We start from the raw sequence: 21,597 nt of genomic DNA, 5'->3' as shown, positions 1-21,597 counted from the left end.
ATACCATGGACAATGCACAGAAGACAGGTGAAGGGGAGAAGAGATGAAGGGAGGAGAAGGACAGGAGACACCCGCGCGCGCGCGCGCGCACACACACACACACACCTACACAGTGCGTGAATGATGTCTGCATTGTGTGTATATGCTGCTGCTGCGTGACACCTTCAAGTTCCTCCAGGTCAAATTAATATTAGGTTTACTTACGATGCGCTTGGAATGACAATTACCGTTACGCTATGTCAACTAGATATCCAATAACACCACGGACACCACGCACCAGGCTACCACGCACCAGGCTACTTTGTTACTTTCGTCGCTAGTTTTTGTTATCTTTTTTTTCACTTACTCGTATATCCATGTCAAACTCGTGCAGGGTCTTTGCGATGGCGTGGGCGTTATTAGGAAACGACAACTCCATCGTTTGTAGTTGCGAGGACCTCGCAAATATCAGACGGCTTCTGACGGCAACGACACTGTTTTGACAGACAGCTGTCCTGTCCCTTCACTCACTCACGCCGTTTTCGCTCCATCAATACTCTATTTCACCGTCACAACAGTTACGCTGCTATTACTTGCATTCATCGACACATAACCGTGATTTAACCACTGCCACATTATTTTTCATCTGACAAACCTACGAAACCAAAGTAATCGGCGCTAGTCCGCTCATTGAACATATTTTATTAACACTAGTTCGAGCGGCGCGCGGGTATCAAACACACAGCCAATGGATGTGAGGCTGCCTTATTGTGATTAACGGTCAGCCAATGGGTGTGGGCTACATCATGACGGTAGGACTAATGTTCATGGGTAATGTAGGCGACGTTTTAACGCTCATCAGACGGCAGCTACAGATCTGTGCGGGCAGCTGTTTAACGTTCAGTCGGGCGCGCGCTACCGGCCAATTTGGCTAGTGGATGATTTTTTCTACCAGCCAAAATGATTTTTCACCCGCATTTGGCGTGTTGGCGTGCGTTAATTTAGAGCCCTGCCTACAATATATCAGACTAATGCAATCTAAGTTATCTTTCTTGAACCTAAATATAAAATAAGGTGCAAAAACAGGATCCACACTACTGCGATATGTCATACCAAAGAATAACTTACTTGCTGGTTAATGCCAAAGACTGAAGAACAAATTTACGTAAGGTCTCACGTGTGACCAAATTGTTCATGCTCTGCCTGTTATTGTGAGGATGACTTTCTACATGTGTGTGAGAGAAATTTTGCATTTCTGACACATGAGTTCAAAACATTTGTCATATGCATGCTAATAAGTACACTGTGATGTTAACAGTCGTGTTTGTTGTGCATGGTTAACTTTCACTTGGTCATAAGCCTGCATTGCTGCTGTAGTTGCTGCACTGCTGTCGAATTTCATGGCTTTGTATTAGCTGTGGCCATCTTACATCACCATCGTAAAGACACTTAGCTACAGGAAAGACACAAATGCTATTTCATGCGAAACCACCTTGCTTGCGGATTTGGAGGTTTCAAGTTTAGCCTTCCAGCTTGTCATAAGGAAGCGTGATGTGCTTTATCATCGTGAGTGTTAAAGGGCATTTTCACACTTGGTCCCTTTCAGTCAGTGACTCAGCATTTTTTGCAAATATGTGAACACTCCAAAGCTTACCCAGACACCTCGGAGACCTTTGTTGACGTGGTCTATGTACGGTTCGCCAAAGAATCCTAACAAGTTACATCTGTGACTAGGTGTAATCACCAAAGAAGAGCTCTAGAGGACCGGATGTGATCAAAATGAGGACTGTTATCCCGTTAAAGCCTTTTCATAATACACTTACAATGTGAAGACGAACTGTTTTTCTGTTGGTTCACTTACAGATGACTGAATTCGGACAGTATGTGAAAAATACCATAGGTTTTCAAAAGCAGAATTGGAAGCTTGCCCCTTTACTTGGAGCCCCTGCAAGAGGACAACTGAGAGTGGAAGTAGGGAAGTAGCAGAATAGGCAGGTCTTTATTTACTGTCATGATCATAAAATGGCCGGAGTATAATAACACCTCCTCCGGTTATTGATTAACCAAACTGGAGCTACTGTATGTTGGTCCAAGGCAGATGGCAGATGTCTTTCCATCTATCAGTCTGCCTGTACGGGGCAGCTTTGACATTAACACTGCTTATAGGAACTACGAGATGACCTCACTTTTTAAAGACGGGAATTTAAAAGTCTGGTATAGCGTATAACTTCAATGTCTTCAAAAAAGTATTTCATTTTTTTTAATGAAATGCTTACATTAATTAATTAATTTATTTATTCATTGTTTTGGACCCCAGTTAAGTGTTGAGAACACTACTCACCTGTGGATGTGATTACATGTAAAGCTGATGTGGACCACTGAACAAATGAACTCAAAATGTAGATTTATCATGTCATAGCAGCAGGAAAATAAGAGATATTTATGTCCCTGGTTAGGTGACATAGTTGACAATGATATTTAAGCGATATTTAACCCATTGTGTCCTGGAAACACATATACGCTGCATTCAGGATTTTGTGGTTTGAGCTGTTTTATTAAAAATGTGGGTAAGTTAGAGATGAATGAACACATTCTAAGGCAAAATGAGGGTCCTAGCCTTCAAATGTAACTCATTTCATGTTTGTATGTGCTTCGGAGGCTGAGATATTTAGGATTTAATAGGCTGAGGGCACCCTTTCCCAAAAAGGGCTTAGGACAAAATGGGTTAAGTGATTCTTTTGTCTTTTATGCAAGGCCTATCCTCACAGTCTCCTCAGGGTCATTAGGAGGGAAGGCAGCGAGTAAAGTGAGTAAAGTGATATGAAGGAGAGTGGAAGTAGAGAAGCCAGGCAGGAAGACAGGCAGCTGGATGGATGTAGGCAGGGCCAGATTAACATAGCCTGGGGCCCCTAGGCTACATGTTGCTGTAGGCCCCCACGGAAGGCAAATTCCTTTAAAAAAATGACATAGACTGCATCACAATTCCAGACCAAGAGGAGTAATTGGTAAGATTATAACCATGTCCTGACACGGTACACTAAATGATCAATATCGCATCTTGTCACAATTCTCCAATTATGTTGACATTTCCCACCATTTGGGCAACTGGGGGGCCCTTGGCCGGTGGGGGCTCCTAGGCTGTAGCCATATGCAGCCCTGTGTGTTATTCCGGCCCTGGATGTAGGAAGTGTTGTGTTGTGCTGAGCTGAGCTGTGCTGAGTCTAATGTGCTGTGTCAGGACTAGGGGGTCAGCTGATCAGACCAGCCGGTGGATCACGGATCCGGACGTGGCAATTGAGGTCAAGATAAAAGCATAATCCAAGCTGCCTTGTGTGTGTGACTTGTGCTAAAAGCACGCAAAGAAACCAAACCTCGGTCACAGAAGAATAAAAAACGTGTTTTTAATGTTCAGAACGTGATGCATTGTGGCTGAACATGATGGGGGTTTGCTATATTTAGTGTCTGGCACAGACTACACTGACACAGACATTTTTAGTCTCTGTTCTCCATTTTTAGACAATATGATGTCGCCTCACCACAGCTCTGCTGATGTCACCTAAAACCTACTTGCCTTTGAAGCGAGCCAGGCCAAGCCATATGCAAAAGCAGAATTCAAACCAACCTTGACCACTGTCGACATGGCTAGACATCGAAGACATTGGCGAGCATTCGTTTGATAAATAGCTTATGTGTTATTAATCTGCTAATTATCTACATAGTAATAAATAGTAGATACAATTAGAAGTGCATTGAGACCATGATTCTGCCCTGTAAAAATACAAATTGGATTGAAGACATGGCGAGCATTCGTTTGATAAAAAGTTCTTGTGTTATTAATTTGCTAATTATCTACACATTAATAAGTAATACAAAATTAGAAGTACATTGAGATATCATGATTCTGCCCTATAAAAATACAAATTTAGTTTATCGCATACTGAATTGAACCATAAACATTCCTGAATTAAACAAGGAACATGATATACTATGTACAATAAAGACCTACAATTCTATCCAACAATCAAATGACTGTATTTCTGGGGCCATAAGTGCTTCTTGCTTTGCACATAGTTTGAGACTGCCAAGAGGAGGAGGACGCAAGAGTAATGTTGTTGTGCAAAGAGAGTAGATTAGAGAAAGAGTATTCAAACCCAATGCAAAGGAGTGTGTTCAAGTTTGGTGTGCATCCCAATATGTGACCTTGCTTCCTCCACTTGTGCTTGTCTCCTCGTCCCGCCTCCTGGCCCCTCCTCCGTGGAGATAACGATAAAGTTTCCCAGCTGTCAGCCTCGCCACAACAACTTTTGAGGGACTGTTTTTCATTCACCATCCCAATTGCAAATGAGAAAAAGACTTAACAATTGAGCTTTTGCAAGATATTGAAATATAATGCTGTTGTCAGTGATGTCATCATGACGAGAAGCAAGTGGAGGAGGCAAGTGGAGGAGGCAAGGTCGCATATTAAAACGCACTCTTGGTCTCCTAAGGGGGCGCTGTTTCCTCCTCCTTCTTCTCTTTCTGTGGCATTTGGTGACAGCTTGCATAAGATGTGCGCTACCGCCATCTGCAGTGCCAAGGGAACTCCCATTTATTCTCAACCTAAAGCCTCCAAAGGTCTCCTAACCGCAGATCTCGATTAATGGGGCGTTCACATGACATCACACGGATCCAGGAGATGCAATGGTATTGAAGTATCTTACTCTAATCTACTGTCTTTGGTTTGTGTTTCCATAGGGATGGTGGGGCCTGCGGTGTTCCTGGTTGCCGCGGGTTTCACAGACTGTGACTACATCTTGGCTGTAGCCTTCCTCACCGTCTCCTCATCGCTTGGAGGCCTCTCCGCCTCGGGATTCAACATCAACCACCTAGACATCGCACCCTCGTAAGACTGCAAAAGCTTTTTGCTTTTTTTCTCTGCTTTATCTTTCTCTCTCTCTCTCTCTCTCTCTCTCTCTCTCTCTCTCTCTCTCTCTCTCTTTCTCTCCCTCTCCCTCTCCCTCTCTCTCTCGCGCGCACTACCCCTCTCTCTCTATTTCTCTCTCGCGCGCGCGCGCGCTACCCCTCTCTCTCTAGTTCTCTCTCTCTTGCACTCATTCACTCACTCACTCTCACGTGCTGGCATGTCACGTGATATTGTTTCCTAGTACATTATAGGTTGTGTATTTGGTTGCATGTCCATTATGCTGTTGTGCCACTCTTAGTCACTTGAAACACAGATCAACTTTTCCCGATTATAAAGGAATGCACAAATTCATAAAATGTATTTCGCTATGCAATATATCTTATATACTATGCAAGAAATGTATTATTCTTATTCTCCTTTGGACAGTGTCTCATATGGTTTTGACGTTGCATGTGGTTCAGAGGTTGTTCGTCAAATAGGAGCTGGTATTCTGTTTTGAAAAGAATTTAACATGTTTTTGTTTTCTGTCAACAGTTATGCGGGAATTTTACTTGGGATCACCAACTCTTTTGCCACCATACCAGGAATGGTTGGACCCGTCATCGCTAGATCACTAACAAAATCAGTAAGTCTGTCTAGAGACATACAGCTCCAGGCCACTTTATTAGAATAGCATGAAAAAGTTGATTTATTTCCATAATTCCATCAATAATGTTAAACTGTCATGGATTGTAGATGCATGGCCCAGTTGTTTAACTATTCCAATCATTCAAGTTTTTCTTTTTACATAATTTGGCCTTCCAGCTCAAAAAACCCATGAATTGGGAAATTCGCATTATTAGAATATTGTAATAAAATCACAATTTTCTTCATCAAAATTCGTTTCACATCAGTGCACATCAAATCAGTTGAAATTTGGTACTTTCTACATAACATGCAATGTTCAATACTTGGTTAGGATTCTCTCTGTCTTAATAACGGCCATGGTGCGTTTAACATTGAAGTCAATGGCAGAAACAGTGCATGGGAGTAATGGAAGGCCAGATATCCTTGATGCTTTGCCGTCAGCTGTTCTTGTTTGTTGACCTGGTGTCCCACAATTCACTCTTCAATATACCCGTTGATACCCATGCTACATTTTGGTGTTAACTCACCAGTTTAATTCTAACTCACCAGAAATAAAACCCCATTCATTTTCAATGGGGTTTCATTTCTGGTGATTTAGAATTAAACCGGTGAGTTAGCGACAAAACGTGGCATGGAAATCTACAGGGTATATTGAAGAGTTAAGTGAAGGACACCAGGTCAGCTATACAAAAACAGCTGACGGCAAAGCATCAAGGATATCTGGCCTTCCATTACTCCCATGCACTGTTTCTGCCATTGACTTCAATGTTAAACGCATCATGGCCGTTATTATTAATAATATTAAGACAGAGAGAGTCCTAACCAAGTATTGAATATTGCATGTTGTGTAGAAAGTACCAAATTTCAACTGATTTGATGTGCACTGATGTGAAACAAATTTTGATGAAGAAAATTGTGATTTTATTACAATATTCTAATGATGCGAATTCCCCAATTCATGGTTTTTTTGAGCTGGAAGACCAAAATGTGTAAAAATAAACAATTTAATGATTGGAATAGTTAAAAAACTGGGCCATGAATCTATAATCCATGACAGTTTAACATTATTGATGGAATTATGGAAATAAATAAACTTTTTCATGCTATTCTAATAAAGTGGCCTGGAGCTGTATTTCTCCCTTGCAAAAACCCCTCATAGTCCACACAAATACACTTGACTAGAATACTGTACTGTATCTTTCACTAGTTATTAGTGTACCATTTTTTTTACACTTTGCAATCAAATTCTCCAAAAGTCATTTCATATGCTACTTGAAACTATGAATGCTACAACTCTTCAGTGTTTTCACCTTGGTGTGCTGTTATAATTCCCAATTCTCATATAACTTGCACCGTGTAGGATTGTGGACAGAGTAGGTATTGCAGCTATGCAGCTTTGAAACTGTGCTGCAGTTTCCAAATTTGCCAAATTTGATATTTTCGTGAACATTTGATAAGTAATAAAGTAATATTTACTAGTATGACCAAAGTACAGCAGTCATTATGAATACTTGATGGTGGTAAGAAGTATTTGTGAAAAAGGTAACATTTGTGAATGCAAGGCACAAATTCTGGAAATTAACTACAAGTATTACATAGTGCACCTTTAATTTGGTGAAAAGCTTTTTATGTCTTTTATTCTACGATGTGGTAATGACGCATGTATTTTTTTTTTCTTTGAACATTTACAGTATTTACATGTCTCGAGAGACTCTCTCTTTTTAAATTCATATCCTGCTTTCATGTTGCCATTCTACCAGAGATTCTTTAAGTGTATCTCTTTATTCTCTCTGATTCTACCATTCTAGAACACTATTGAGGAGTGGCGAACTGTCTTCTACATCTCAGCTGGCATCAACGTCTTCGGCTCCGCCTTCTTCACCCTGTTCGGGAAGGGGGCCGTACAGCCGTGGGCGGTCCAGCGCACACACGCCCAGTGAAGCTCAAGACGAGGGAACGCTGGTCACGCCTTTTAAAGAGGATGCATGTGGTATGACCAAAAACACACAGTGGGACCCTGGACTTAGGGATCAGTCTCCACTCGATGTTATATTCGCACAATTATCAAGATCTTACAATGTTGTTTTGATTTATTATGATGTATATGTAAATGATTTTTTTTTTTTTTAACTTTTATGTTTGCAGAACACTCTGTTAATATAACAATGTAGGGTAACACTTTATTTTAATGGTTCACTATTACAGTGGGTCTATCACATTACAGTTTAATAACCAGTGTAACAATATTTAATACCATGTAATACCATGTACCAACCATAACCCTAACCCCAGATCGAAGTACAAAATTGGTACATGGTGTTACACAGTTATTACATGGTATTAAATACTAGTTATTACACGGTACCTGATGAGGTAGATCCACTGTAACAATGAACCATTAAAATAACATGTTACCCAATGTTGCCATGTATGCCATGCCATTATCTGTGTATCACCATTCCAATGATGGTGCACTGTTTTGCCTAATATTTTTCACCAGAGCTGGTGTTCAACATTCCTCATGTCTTTTTGACGGCTGTCTGGATACATGCATTTGTTGCTGTAAATGAGAGACTCCACTTGTATTTAAATGGTGGAGCAAAAGGGAACAGTAGTGTGTTTTTCCTGTTAAAGGATAGTCCACTGCACATGTGATATGTCACTTTTGGGCTAATAAGATTACATCTAAATGGATACTGGTTTGTGTAAATGTAAAGGGCATCTAAAACCCTGTGCGCTGAAATTAGTTCAGTGATTGATTTTTAACTGATTGAGATGTTCAAAAATGTGGCACATTTAAGAAAGAGGCTCCTGAGATAAAATAATGTTTCATTCTACTTCACAATTTGGTTTAGTTCAAGTGAATGGCAATGCGAGATGCTATGAAGTGCAGGTTTTGTAAATGCTAAGGGAACAGTTTAAGCTTAATAGCTTAATCAATATCAGGGCTGAAGCTGAATGCTAGTATTGAAAGACTTTGACATTGCTATTATGTTGACTTTGACATCTTTGATTATTGGATTATGGTGACGCACCACTGCACCTCTTAACGTTTGGAAGCCATAGCACATCCAATCCGTGTGTTTCAGGAAACCTTTAATGTCACAGCCTTTATTGTTCAGAAACAGGATTACGAAAGAGCAGGTATTCAGTTTGTGCTGACAGTATGCCAACAGCAATCTATAGCCACTAGCATTGTCGTGTTTGGCTCTTGGGTTACTGATTATGTGCCAGTTATTTTCTTCTCACTGAATAGCACCCATTATTTTCAACTGCAGTTGTTGATGTATGCATATATATATATGTATGTCACAAACTTTTTTGCGTGTTAGTTCCAGACATGTTGAGCTTACTGTGTTGAAATGCTGGCGGCCTGGGGGTGCATTTCTTGAAACGATAGTTGCTTACTATGTTAGCTACTTTGTTGTTTGCAATACAGTTTCCCATGGGTAACTACCCAAGTTGCTAACAGGCTAACAACTATGCTTTCGAGAAATGCACCCCTGGTCCAGTCCAATGTGGTAATCTACTCCGCATCAGTTTTGATTTAAGACGGCATATTTGGTCTGATTTTAGGAGTACTTGTCCTGTGCAATTCGCCAGGTGTCAACTATCCACTCTCTTGATGTGCCTTAAAGCAGTAAATGCACTTTTAGTTCCACCTGATGCAAGCAATCAACACTGCATATCCGTTTCCTTTTATTTTAGTCAGTCACTCATGTGGCCTATAGCGCATATAGGCATATTGTTGATGAACACGTTGTTTTCCTCTAACGCAGTGTTTCCCAACCAGGGGTACGTGTACCACTAGGGGTACGCGGGCACACCTCAGGGGGTACGCGGAAAAATGTGATAATGACAATTGAATAGAGTATAGTCATACTGGGATAAAGGAATATATAGAGAGCATGAGATAGGGGGTACTCATGTTACAACAAAAAGGCTTAGGGCGTACGCGAGTCAAAAAAGGTTGGGAAACACTGCTCTAAAGTATCTGTTATTATGCTGATGTTAGTTCACAAAGTAAGCGTGCAAGAATCTTACGAAATTGACAAAGGAAATGTTTGCAGGCTGGATTTTAGCGATGATTGCTCTGGAGGGAGCGTGTGCCCCTCATGCCTATAGGGTCAAAGATTTATAACTGGCTCAGAATACCTCAGGTGAAGGTTCAAGACCCCCTTTATTCTTTTTGTTTGTTTGTTTGTTTGTTTGTTTGTTTGTTTGGTTTAACAGTTTCATTCTTTCGTCAATGGTGGGATGTATTACTTTTTCACTGAGAAGTCAAATGCTAATGTATTGTATTCACACATTTTCACTCTGAATAAGCTCAGAGTTAATTGAAGTGAGGGAGAGTTAGTTTACCAACAGTACTTTTATCTCCCCTGTTCAGCTGTTTTAACTGAAATCAGAAGGGAAGGGAGTATCATACTCCTCTTTTCTTTTCTTTTTACACAATATGCTTATTTTATTCTGAGCATTTTGTTTCTATTGTAATGTCTTTTTATTATATGTTGTCATTGGTGTCAATGTGGCAAGGTTATGTTCAGCATTATAAGGGTGGTCAGTCATTTAACTTGAAAAGCATCATAACAACAGTAAAGTTTAATTCTGTAGCATATGCAGGAATACAAAGGCATTCTTTGTCAAGAATCTACCTTTGTGCCAGTCAGATTGCAATCATGGAATTCTGATTAAATACCTGTCAAACGGCACTTGGATTTGTTTATTGATGTCATTCACAATGTAAATAGTAGGCCTATGTGTGAGTCAAGGCAGATGAGCCAATACTTTTTATATAGTTTATGTACAGTATGGTATAACATGGGTTCACCGTGTTTATAAACACAATGTTGTGAGGAGGGCCAAGACACTGGCAGCCAACCACGTGAGCTAATTTTTTGACCGACAGCGGTTTCCAACAATCAGAGGTTGAGTTGTGCGCAGCTATTGTCGTGCAGTCAGGAGAAAACTAAAATTTAGAACCTATGTGTAGAGTTGAGCAGGTTCAAGGCAATTAAATGGTGTGCATCACATCTTAAGGACATAATAAAAGGTTCAAGTTGGAGCATCACGTTATAGCTCCTCTGAATGCAACAAAGTTTCAAAAGTCGCAAGATTTTCTTAGGAAACAATATAGGGATGTAAATAAAATCGAAATGTATCGATGTATCGGAAGTATCGGCCGGCGAGTTAATCGAATCGCATCGTATCGTGGGGCATTCTTAAGAATCGAAAAGAATCGAATCGCTGGCCCCTGTGCAATGCCCTAGCTCCATAACACAATAGTAGTGGAAAAGTAATTGGAAAAAAGCGAATCGAACCGAATCGCATTAGACAGGTCATCAGCTGGGAAAATTAGGCCTTTCGTCCTACCGCACTTTTCTCTGTGGATTACTGACCAGAAGCCCTATTGGAAGAAATTAAAACATGGGCCCACGTCAATTTTTGCTCAGAATTCAATATGGCCGCCATTTTCCAAAGTGACTTGTTTTCATGCATTATTACATTGTATTATAAGGTGATATTCATGAACGATGAACTACTTTCAGCATTATTCTGTCCTATTTCCTTACATACATGTTTACAAAGGTTGACTAAACTAAAAGAAATGAAAATAAAGTTGGCCAGCTTGGAATATCCAAAGGAAAGTGCTGAAAATAATGATTGAGTCTATGGCTGCGGAAATTAGGCCTATTGTCCTGTCAGGTTTTTCACAGTGGATTACAGACCAGAAGGCCTACTGAAAAAGATTCTCCAGCTGGTTGCCATCTCAAATGTGCTCCAAAATTCAAAATTCAATTCTCTGTTTTTCAGAATGGCAGACTTTCATACATTTTCCTCAATACTGTAAGACCATAATTATCAATAAAGGTAACCTATTTTCATTGAAATCTCCTATCTACAGACGTGAGTACAAAGGTTGGCAACAGAAAGATGCAAATTTCCTATAGACAATATCCTAAAGATTGTTGTCAGAAAATGATTGAATTACACTTACACAGTTGACTGCTGAAAAAAGGCTGTTGATCTGCCAAACTTTTTCACATTAGATTTCTGACCAAAAGTTTTTCAGGCCTACATTTTTTGCATAAAGCAAGGTTGAGTGTGCGTGCGTGTGTGCGCGCGCGTATCCCCCGCTCATCTTTCCCCTGCTCTACAGTGTCTTTCCCCCACACACTATTCTGCCTCCTCCACCCCCTCCCTCCCCCCCCCCACCCCCCCCCCCCCCACACACACACACACACACACACTATTCTGCCCCCAACTCTCTCACTCATCCTTCCCATGCTACTCTGCCCTTCCACCCATCACTCACCCCCCACTATTCTGCCCCCCACGCTCAACCCCCCTGACTCACCCGGTCTACTGTGTCTATGTCAGTGTATGTAAAGAACCACATTGGCCACACACACTTCAGAAAAAGGCACTCAGGCACACGTACACACACACATACACATGCACGCACGCACGCACACACACACACACAAGCGCACGCGCGCACACACACACACACACACAGTTTGGCAGGACAATATGCCTTTTTTCAGCAGTCCACTGTGTTTGTGAGATTCAATGATTTGACACCATTCCTTTGGATATTTCAAAGTGGCAAGATACAGGGGGTGGACAAAATAACTGAGACACCTATCATTTTAGTGTTGGAAGTTTAATGGCTCAAGTGGACCAGCCTGTTGGTCAATCTTCATTAATGGCACATTGCACCAGTAGAGTGAAGTGTGAAGGTTCAATGAGCACAGAAATTCTGTGTAACTGTTGCATCTTTGACCGAGACAGCAAGTCTCGGAGCCACAGTATCTTTGCATCTTTGACCGAGACAGCAAGTCTCCTGTCTCCTGTCCCCTGTCCCCTGCGACTCAACCCTCACAGCCCACCAGGTGACTCACACACAAGTCCTGAAAGTCCTGAAGCAAGTAAACCCCCACAAAGCCACTGGACCAGATGGGGTTCCCCCCAGAGTGCTGAAGGCCTGCAGTGAACAACTGGCTGGTGTGTATACAGACATTTTTAATTCATCTTTATCTCAAGCAGTTGTCCCACATATTTTTAAAAAAAAATCAACTATTATACCAGTTCCAAAAAGACCAGACACAAAAACTCTTAATGACTTCAGGCCTGTGGCACTTACATCAGTCGCCATGAAGTGCCTTGAAAAAACTGGTCTTAGCCCATATAAATTATACAGTCCAGGACACTACTGACCCCTTTCAGTTTGCCTACCGTCCCAACCGATCAGTGGATGATGCAGTAGCAATAGCTTTACATCACACACTGGAGCACCTGGAGAGTAGCGGAGCGTATGTCAGAATGCTTTTCCTGGACTACAGTTCTGCCTTCAATACCATCCACCCAGGCAGGCTGATTGAGAAACTGACAGTCCTTGGCCTCCCAACTCCCACCTGTAACTGGATACTGGACTTCCTTATAGAGAGACCACAGGTGGTGAGAATGGGGGGGTGGGTGTCCTCTGAGCTCAGTCAGTACGGGATCTCCACTAGGATGCTGCCTCAGTCCTAAACTCTTCACACTGTATACCCATGACCTTCTCTCAAGCCATGACAACACCATCATCATCAAATATGCTGATGACACTACCATCCTGGGGCTCATTAAAGAAGGGGACGAGTCAGGATACAGGTCTGTTGTGAACTACATCATTGACTATGGGGAGACAAACGACCTCATCCTCAACACAGACAAGACGAGGGAAATTATAGTGGACTTTAGAAAACATCCTCCTCCCCTACAGCCTCTGCACATTAAAGGGACAGAGGTGGTGAGGGCTGAAAGTCATAAATTCCTAGGCATCCAAGTAACATCAAACCTGAGCTGGAGTCTGAACACCACATCCATCGTGAAAAAAGCCCAGCAAAGGCTGTACTTTATTAGGATGCCTAGGAAGGCTGGACTGAACTACCGCCCTCTTACCCAGGCCTACAGAGGACTTGTAGAGAGCATCCTCACAACAGGCATCACTGTCTGGTATGGCAACATCACTCAGGCTGAAAGGAAGTCTTTGCAACGAATAATCAAGACTGCAGAGAGGATTATAGGCACAACACTTCCCTCCATTGACTCCATATATGTACAGCGCAGCCATAGAAGAGCAGAGAGAATCATTAAAGACCCACTCCATCCAGCTAACTCTCTGCTCAAACACAAGAACTGCACATACAAACTGAGACACAGTAGAGCGGACAGCATTCCTACCAGAAAAGCAAGGTTTTTCAACAGTTTCTTCCCAGCAACAGTGAGACTGATGGCAAAAAAGAACATTTGATCCACCACGGAGCCACAGTATCTTTGCATCTTTGACCGAGACAGCAAGGTGTCTCAGTTATTTTGTCCACCCCCTGTATTCATTCATTCATTCATTCATTCATGCCTTTTTCTAGACAACTTTTATACTCACATCTGTAAGGAGACAATTTAACTGAAAATAGGTTATCTTTATTGATAATTATGGCCTTACAGTATTGAGAAAATGTGTGGAAGTCTGTCATTCTGAAAAACAGAGAACATTTTGAATTTTGGAGCACCTAGATGGCCCCAAGTTTTCATCTTTTTCAATAGGCCTTCTGGTCTGTAATCCACTGTGAAAAACCTGACAGGACAATAGGCCTAATTTTAGCAGCCATAGACTCTATGTGCATTTCAATCATTATTTTCAGCACTTTCCTTTGGATATTGCAAGGTGTCCAACTTCATTTTCATTTCTTTTAGTTTAGTCAACCTTTGTAAACATGTATGTAAGGAAATAGGACAGAATAGTGCTGAAAGTAGTTCATCGTTCATGAATATCACCTTATAGTACAATGTAATAACGCATGAAAACAAGTCATTTTGGAAAATGGCGGCCATATTGAATTCTGAGCAAAAATTGACGTGGCCCCATGTTTCAATTTCTTCCAATAGGGCTTCTGGTCAGTAATCCACAGAGAAAAGTGCGGTAGGACGAAAGGCCTAATTTTCCCAACTGATGACCTGTCTATACATTGTATCGTGGGGAATTCTTAAGTATCGAAAAAAAAAACCCGAATCCCTGATTTAAGAAATCGATACCGTATCGTATCGTCATGAAGGCTGTGATTTACACCCCTAAAACAATACTATCCTGCAATATACTGTTCAATATTTTGCAGTATATGAAGATGCTGCAAATACTGCTTGTCATTTCCACATATCACTTGCAAATATATTATAACTAGAAGCACTCAGAGAGCGCAGACCTCTGCCAAGGAAGCTGCTTGATGGAACATTTGATGTTACACCCTATTTTCATTTTAAGTCTTTTTGCCTTCTTTTTGTGGAGTTAGAAAGTGGAATGTTTTGCCCTGTCCCGCAATGCAATTTGTGGTCACTAGGGGCGTCTAGATTTATAGACCCCTTTAGAGCAGACGTGGGCAAACTCAGGCCCGGGGGCCACATGCGGCCCCCTGAGCCATTTCATGTGGCCCCCAGAGCCTTTGCAAGAAAGACAACTTTTAAATCCAAATTCAAACGGCTACTCAACATTCTTAAAATGCTACCTAAAACATGAGTATTGACCAAAGACATAGGCTTCATCTAAATACATTTAATTACAATGTGCAGGAATATAATTGCTGCCAAGTTATGTCAGCGTACACTGTTTTATTATTGACACGGGTGAGTTGTCTGTGGCACCCGGCCCTTCGGTCAATATTCTAAACCCAATGCGGCCCTCGGGCCAAAATAATTGCACACCCCTGCTTTAGAGTTTGTAAACAGGTATGACGTAATTTGGCTGCGTGCGCACCGCTGCCTCAAAATTGTCCATGCTCCGTTCACTTGTACAGACTCGACAGGTAAGATAACGGATGCTCGCGCTAACCTCGGATATGCAGTGGGCACCACGGACACGGGTATTCCTGGCGATGTCATCAGGCCAGTCAGTAGTTTAATGTATTGTAAAGGGCCATACACACACGTCGCTACTAGTTACTCGTTCAGCGAATTAAGTCAGTAGAATGTCTATGTGTTCCAGCGAGACTCGCAGGCGAGTAGGCGAGTACTGTAGAAGCGATGCAATGTGGGCGGATCCCGAGTTGAAAATATTTTATCTTCGAGCGAGGCGAGTAAGCGAGTAACCAATTGGAATGCAGAGTTTGGTACTTCTCGCCTGTTCATTGGCAGTTAAAGCGGCGGGAACTTTCAGCGAACGTTCCATGAAAGAGTGGCGAGTAGGCGAGCAAGCGAAAAGCTAGCTTTGTGTGTGTACGCCGCTTAACAACAAACATCTCCTATGCCTCTGGAACAGCCTCTTCCCTCTCATGTGTACTTTTCGGAATCTCTATTTTTTAGCAACATACACGCTTCAGAACGGCAGTTTTTCTCTCTTTAGTGTCTGCACTGTCACCCAGTATTACATACAGAATCACCACTCCCGATTTTACCCATGCCTGCAGTTCTGCTAGTGGCCGCTGTCGAGATACGACTCTGAGCACAGCAGCCTGTTCTTTCTGAATGGAGTCTGCACTCCCCCTAGAGTGCAGTACCACCCAGAAAAGAGGAGTCTCCTGTAATATCCTTAGGCTACAATATCTCTGGTGTGTTTGAGTCAACGATGCGCAACGCATTCATGAGGACGTCGACTCTGAGCAGGTCTATAGGCCAGCAATGGTGAAAAATCTTAAAATAGGTCCTGGTTCCGGTTCGTGATCCCGATCACCACCAGAATTTAATCACTTGTTCCTTGGGTCATTAGGCTACTAACAACTCCACAAAGTTTCCAAATCCGTTGATTAGTTTTTGAGTTATCCTGCTGACAGACAAACAAACAAACAGACCAAAAACATTACCTCCTAGGTGAAAATATAATTACATGATGTTGCAATATTATTCATGTAGTGAGAAATATTTAATATAAATAGAAATCATTTTCATGTATTACTGAGTCACAATCATGATTCATATCATTCACTGGTCTACCTGTAGGCTTATAAGTTATCACATAATAGGATGATGTGTTGCAAAATAACTCATGTAATGAGAAGTATCTAATATATGAAAATTGCAATTATTTTCATATTCATGATTCATATTACTCTGTAGGCCTATATCAAATAATGTTTAACATTTGTTGACTTGAGTTACAGTATAAATCATGTAATGACAAACATTTAGGTCCTGATATTATATATGGGTGGAGGGGGGGGCGACGACAATAATTTCATATAGGCTAGCCTAGGCCTACTGCTGAGTTATAGGCTAACCATTAATCATATCATATTTTATATTTAGAAATATGGAACCGTTGACTTTATGACATGAGCCCGTTACAAAAATGTCAAGTAACAAAATAGGCTACGGCGGTGAAGGATAAAGACACCTGTCCTTACATGCCATAGCCTGTCAACAAATACACGAGTGTGTCTACCAATGTCCTGGGGAGCATTAATATAATACCCATGTGACGTCCCCATTAGGCCTACAAGTGATGCTGCCTCTACTGGGCGCAAAAGTGTAGCGTGTATTTGCGCAACTCCTCTCCCCCTCCCTTCCAGAAATATAAACGGATCACAAACACAGCTCAGCCTCTTCTTTTGCGGCGAGCGGGTATCATCAAACGAAGCACAGGTAAAGTCTTCCATGCATGTCACCTCTTAACATGAATTGCTGGCGTTACATTGTGTTATTGCGAGACTTAATTGTCAGTCTGTCGTCGAGACCGGGTTGTGGGGATAATTAAATGTCAAAGGCATAAAGTCTTGACTGCAGTGATGCTGTGAGCCGACATTGAAGTGGGTATCATTCGCTAACTTCAGATGAGAGAACATGGCGCCGTTTGCAGGGACGCAGCAATCGCGCGATTAAATCCCCTAGATACCCGACGGGTCCCTGTCGCAATGGCTGAGTAAACAACTTGAGCCCGTGAGCCCGAGTCTCTCTCGACTTTGAAGCATTTGGTGACAAGCGTGTCCAGGCCTTGTACATCGGAATGCGCGTAGATGGCTGCGTTGTCGCATACAATTATTGCTGCTGGTTAGATAATCTTAACATTGACAGCCCGCACGGCACTTTAGTTAAGCCGTGGAAAGGAGGTTAGTCGTACAGTAGGGTCACCTGTAAATCCAGCCTCAATACCAATGTCTGCTGTCTTTAGTGAATACATTGTCACCTGCCTCACTGTCCTGACTGGCATGTCAGAAAAACAGGTGCAATGTTTATGTCATGCTCAGAGAGTCTCTGCTTTGGTTTATGATGCGCACCTTGATAATAAGGTCTGCTTGGTTTTTAGATGTTTCAGAGTGGCTTTGTTAACAGATTGGACCGCAATGCTGGCATCCCTCCCCTTCCCTGGTCTCTCTCTCTATCTCTCTCTCTCTCTCTCTCTCTCTCTCTCTCTCTCTCTCTCTCTCTCTCTCTCTCTCTCTCTCTCCTTTGCCTTGACTGGGCTGCCGAGGGTGCATGCTACTGCAGTGGATCTTCAGAAATGGCTGCGTCTTTACTTTCCAGAACAGCACAGAAAATGGTGGTCCTCCTGAGCCCGGAGTCCAGACATGGCACGGCAGGCGAAGTGAAGTGAAGTGATGCAGGGACAGACAGACACAGACTTAGAATAGTCACTCACTCTCTTGCATCCATACTGTCTGACTTGTCTGGTCTGGTATCACGATGCTGGGCTTTGCCCCTGCTGCCGCCTGCAAAAAAAACAACAACACGGGGGATGTTTGCCCGCCTGGCAGCTTGGCACAAGCCGAGGGGAGGGGGGCGTGCTTGCCAAGGAGAGAGAGAGAGGGATGGAGAGCAGGCACTGGTTGAGACAGGTATTTTTTGGTCATGACGTGATCTTGGGCTGTTGTATCAGTTTTTTTTTTTTGCTATCTGGTTGTAAATGAAATCGTCTGTTGACCGACTGCAGGAGATGGGAAGGTAGCCTAGTCTACAGAGGCTATAGTATACTTGTAGTCTGGTATATACTGTTTACGTATGTCCTGTCACTGATATATGAGCAGACCTAAAGAGAAGAGAGACACGCGACCAAAGCCCTGGCTTATGTAACATTCGATTCTATCTTCAGAGCCGTAGCTGCGTCTGGCCGTGTCCGGGCCGCATGTGGACCAGACCCTGAGGTCCGTCTGTGTGTGCCATTCGTCCTCCTGTTTGTTCTCCCCCCGAGAACCCTCCTGCAGCAACATAGAGCACTGCAGGCTGCAGTATACAGCACTGCTCCGGCTGGATGCTGTGCAATAGGCTGCTGCACTGTGTCTGTGTGTGTCCTTGTCCATGGTGCTAGTCTAGTCTGCCTCAGCCATATACTACGGGACTCACTAATTCGACGCCCTTTCGGTACTTACGCTTATGTCATACGACCCTAAACCTAAACCAAACCTTAACCTTATAATCCTAAACCTAAACCTAAACCTAACCCTAACCTTAACCTTAACCCTAGCCCTACATTTCTTGTTTGAAATGTTTGATTGCCATGTGACGGTACCAAAAGGGCGTCAAACTAGTGGGTCCCAATTAGGGGTGGGCGATATGACGATATTATATCGTGAATCGCGATATTGAGTAAAAGATCTTCTCGAATCTGCCAAAGTGGAGAAATCGTATAGATCGTCTTGCAGTGAGGATGTTTATTATCAGTATCAGAGTGACGTTTTCTCACTTTTGTTGTTGTCTTCACTTTATTCTTTACATTATTGTATTCCAATTGTACACTTTATGAGAGTGTGATCAGTGTGTTAACATTTTATTGACTGCAAATTACAAATTGCAAGTATATGAAAGTTGTTTTTTGTTGTTTTTATTTTTTGGATGGAAGATCGTGATAAAAAATCGAAATCGTGATTTCATGTTAAAATATCGTGATACAACTTTTTTGCCATATCGCCCACCCCTAGTCCCAATATACTACAAGCATGCCGTTGCAAACTGCAGCACCCCCTGTCAAAGCAGACTGCTGTCAGGATGAAATGTACTGTATGTGCAGAAGAACGTCGGAACATACGTACAGCCGTGGCCATGGGGGCCGCTAGGGGGGGGAAAGTGGTACAGATTCTAAGGGCCCAAGCACTGATAGGGGCCCTTAAGGGGGCCCAAGCACTGAGAGGGGCCCTTAAAGGGGGCCCAAAATTCGAATCTTTCATGGGGCCCAGAATTTCTGGCAGCGCCCCTGGCCGTGGCCTTGGCCTAATGGTTAGGGAGGTGGACTTGAGATCAGAAGGTTGCAAGTTTGAATCCCACTCTTACCTCTCCCTACACCTCCACCCATGGCTGAAGTGCCCCAGAGCAAGGCACCTAACCCCACATTGCTCCAGGGACTGTAACCAATACCCTGTAAAATAACTGACTGTATTTTGCTTTGGATAAAAGCTTCAGCTCAGTGTAATGTACTGTATTTGCCGAAGGATGCAAGGGGCAGCCGTGGCTCAGTGGTTAGAGCACTGGGTTGGCAACCCAAGGGTTCCCGGTTCAATGCCCTTGAGCAAAGCACCTAACCCTCACACTGCTCCCCGGGTGCCGCTCAGCAGGCAGCCCACTGCTACGGACTAGTGTGTGTACTTCAATGTGATTCACTAGTCCAAATGGATAAAGTGCAGAGAAAGAATTTCCCCTAGGTGACCAAAATTGGATCCAATCCAAATTGGCCAATTGGATGTCAGGCATGCTGAAATGATCTGATAAACAGTCCACGATGGCTTATAGGTAAGCGATTAGGGCGTTGGACTTGTAGCCCAAAGGTTGCCGGTGCAATCTGCCAGCTTTGGGGGTGGGAGTAATTAACCAGTGCTGTCCCCCATCCTCCTCCATGACTGAGGTACCCTGAGCATGGTACCATTCCGGTGCACTGCTCCTTTTGGGGGGGATTGGGGGCTGTCTTCTTGCACGGGTGAGGCATAAATGCAATTTCGCAGTGTGCACTTGTGTGCTGTGGAGTGCTGTGTCACAATAACAATAGGAGTGGGAGTTTCCCAGTTAGGCTTTCACTTTCACTTCACGTATATTGCTGTGTCTTGTCATATTGCACGGTATGCTGTAAGCTTATTTTGGGCACATTTAAGCTCATTTTGGGCCCTCAGATTGTCCTGCGATTCTGTCTTCAGCATCCTCAGTTAATGGACTTAAATGTTTGCTTTCTATTTATTGTCCATGCGTTTCTGACAAAAAAGAGTGGGAACGAGGGGGAACTGACCTTTTACTTTCTTTATTGCTGTTTGTGTTTGTTTATTTATTTACAGATTAGAAAGATGCTGCTGCACCTCCAGTTATTTTTTTGGTATTTTTTACTTTATTTATGATCCTCCTCCATGACTGAGGTACCCTGTGCATGGTACCGTCCCGCCGCACTGCTCCCCAGGGGCGCCATTGAGGGCTGCCCCCTTGCACGGGTGAAGCATCAATGCAATTTCGTTGTGTTCAGTGTGCAGTGAACACTTAAGTGCTGTGGAGTGCTGTGTCACAATGACAATGGGAGTTGGAGTTTCCCAATGGGCTTTCACTTATCTTTCGATAGTGAAGGTGGTGACAGGAAGCGAGTGGGGAGAGAGAGATGAGGAAGGGCCGGCAAAGGACCCGAGCCGGGAATCAAACCCGGGTCAGCCGCATGGGAGACGAGTGCCCTACCGTTTGGCCACGGCAGGGCCACCTCCAGTTATTCGTAATCCCATTTCCCTATTCTTCTTCCGATAGGCTCTTCTCTTAACACGCGTGTCCTGATTTTTACCTCCTGAAGCACCATGGGTAAGGAGAAGCTCCACATCAACATTGTGGTGATTGGCCATGTGGACTCCGGCAAGTCCACCACCACTGGCCACCTCATCTACAAGTGCGGTGGCATCGACAAGAGGACCATCGAGAAGTTCGAGAAGGAGGCTGCTGAGGTAATTCAGATTTTGGATTTTTCTATTATATCAGAATATCTATTATATATTTTTCTATTACATTGCAATTTTTGTGTTATAACAGGGGCTCTAGACACAAATTCCGTATTTTTTTTGGGGGGGAAAAAAAATCTCAATATTTAAATCCTGCAAGGTAATTCTCGATACTGACAAAAAACAAGGTGACCCATAAGTTAACGAAGCCTTGCATGTATGTTATGA

At 42.9% G+C, this 21,597-nt stretch overlaps 2 protein-coding genes across 2 annotated transcripts in view; both read left to right on the top strand.

Annotated features, from left to right (window-relative positions):
* slc17a5 (solute carrier family 17 member 5) overlaps nt 1-10,221 on the top strand; it is a 28,320-nt gene extending 18,099 nt beyond the window's left edge. Inside the window, exons 9-11 of the mRNA XM_063192054.1 lie at nt 4,714-4,861; nt 5,417-5,507; nt 7,318-10,221. Coding sequence (XP_063048124.1) covers nt 4,714-4,861; nt 5,417-5,507; nt 7,318-7,449 — 371 coding nt within the window. The 3' untranslated portion in view covers nt 7,450-10,221. The remainder of the gene's footprint in view (nt 1-4,713; nt 4,862-5,416; nt 5,508-7,317) is intronic.
* An 11,010-nt stretch (nt 10,222-21,231) lies between these two features.
* LOC134441511 (elongation factor 1-alpha, somatic form-like) overlaps nt 21,232-21,597 on the top strand; it is an 11,818-nt gene continuing 11,452 nt past the window's right edge. Inside the window, exon 1 of the mRNA XM_063191862.1 lies at nt 21,232-21,375. Coding sequence (XP_063047932.1) covers nt 21,232-21,375 — 144 coding nt within the window. The remainder of the gene's footprint in view (nt 21,376-21,597) is intronic.

Source organism: Engraulis encrasicolus, chromosome 24, assembly GCF_034702125.1.
Source record: "Engraulis encrasicolus isolate BLACKSEA-1 chromosome 24, IST_EnEncr_1.0, whole genome shotgun sequence".
NCBI lineage: Eukaryota > Metazoa > Chordata > Actinopteri > Clupeiformes > Engraulidae > Engraulis > Engraulis encrasicolus.
Note: the sequence above shows the minus strand (reverse complement) of the source record. Positions and strands in the feature narration are given on the sequence as shown.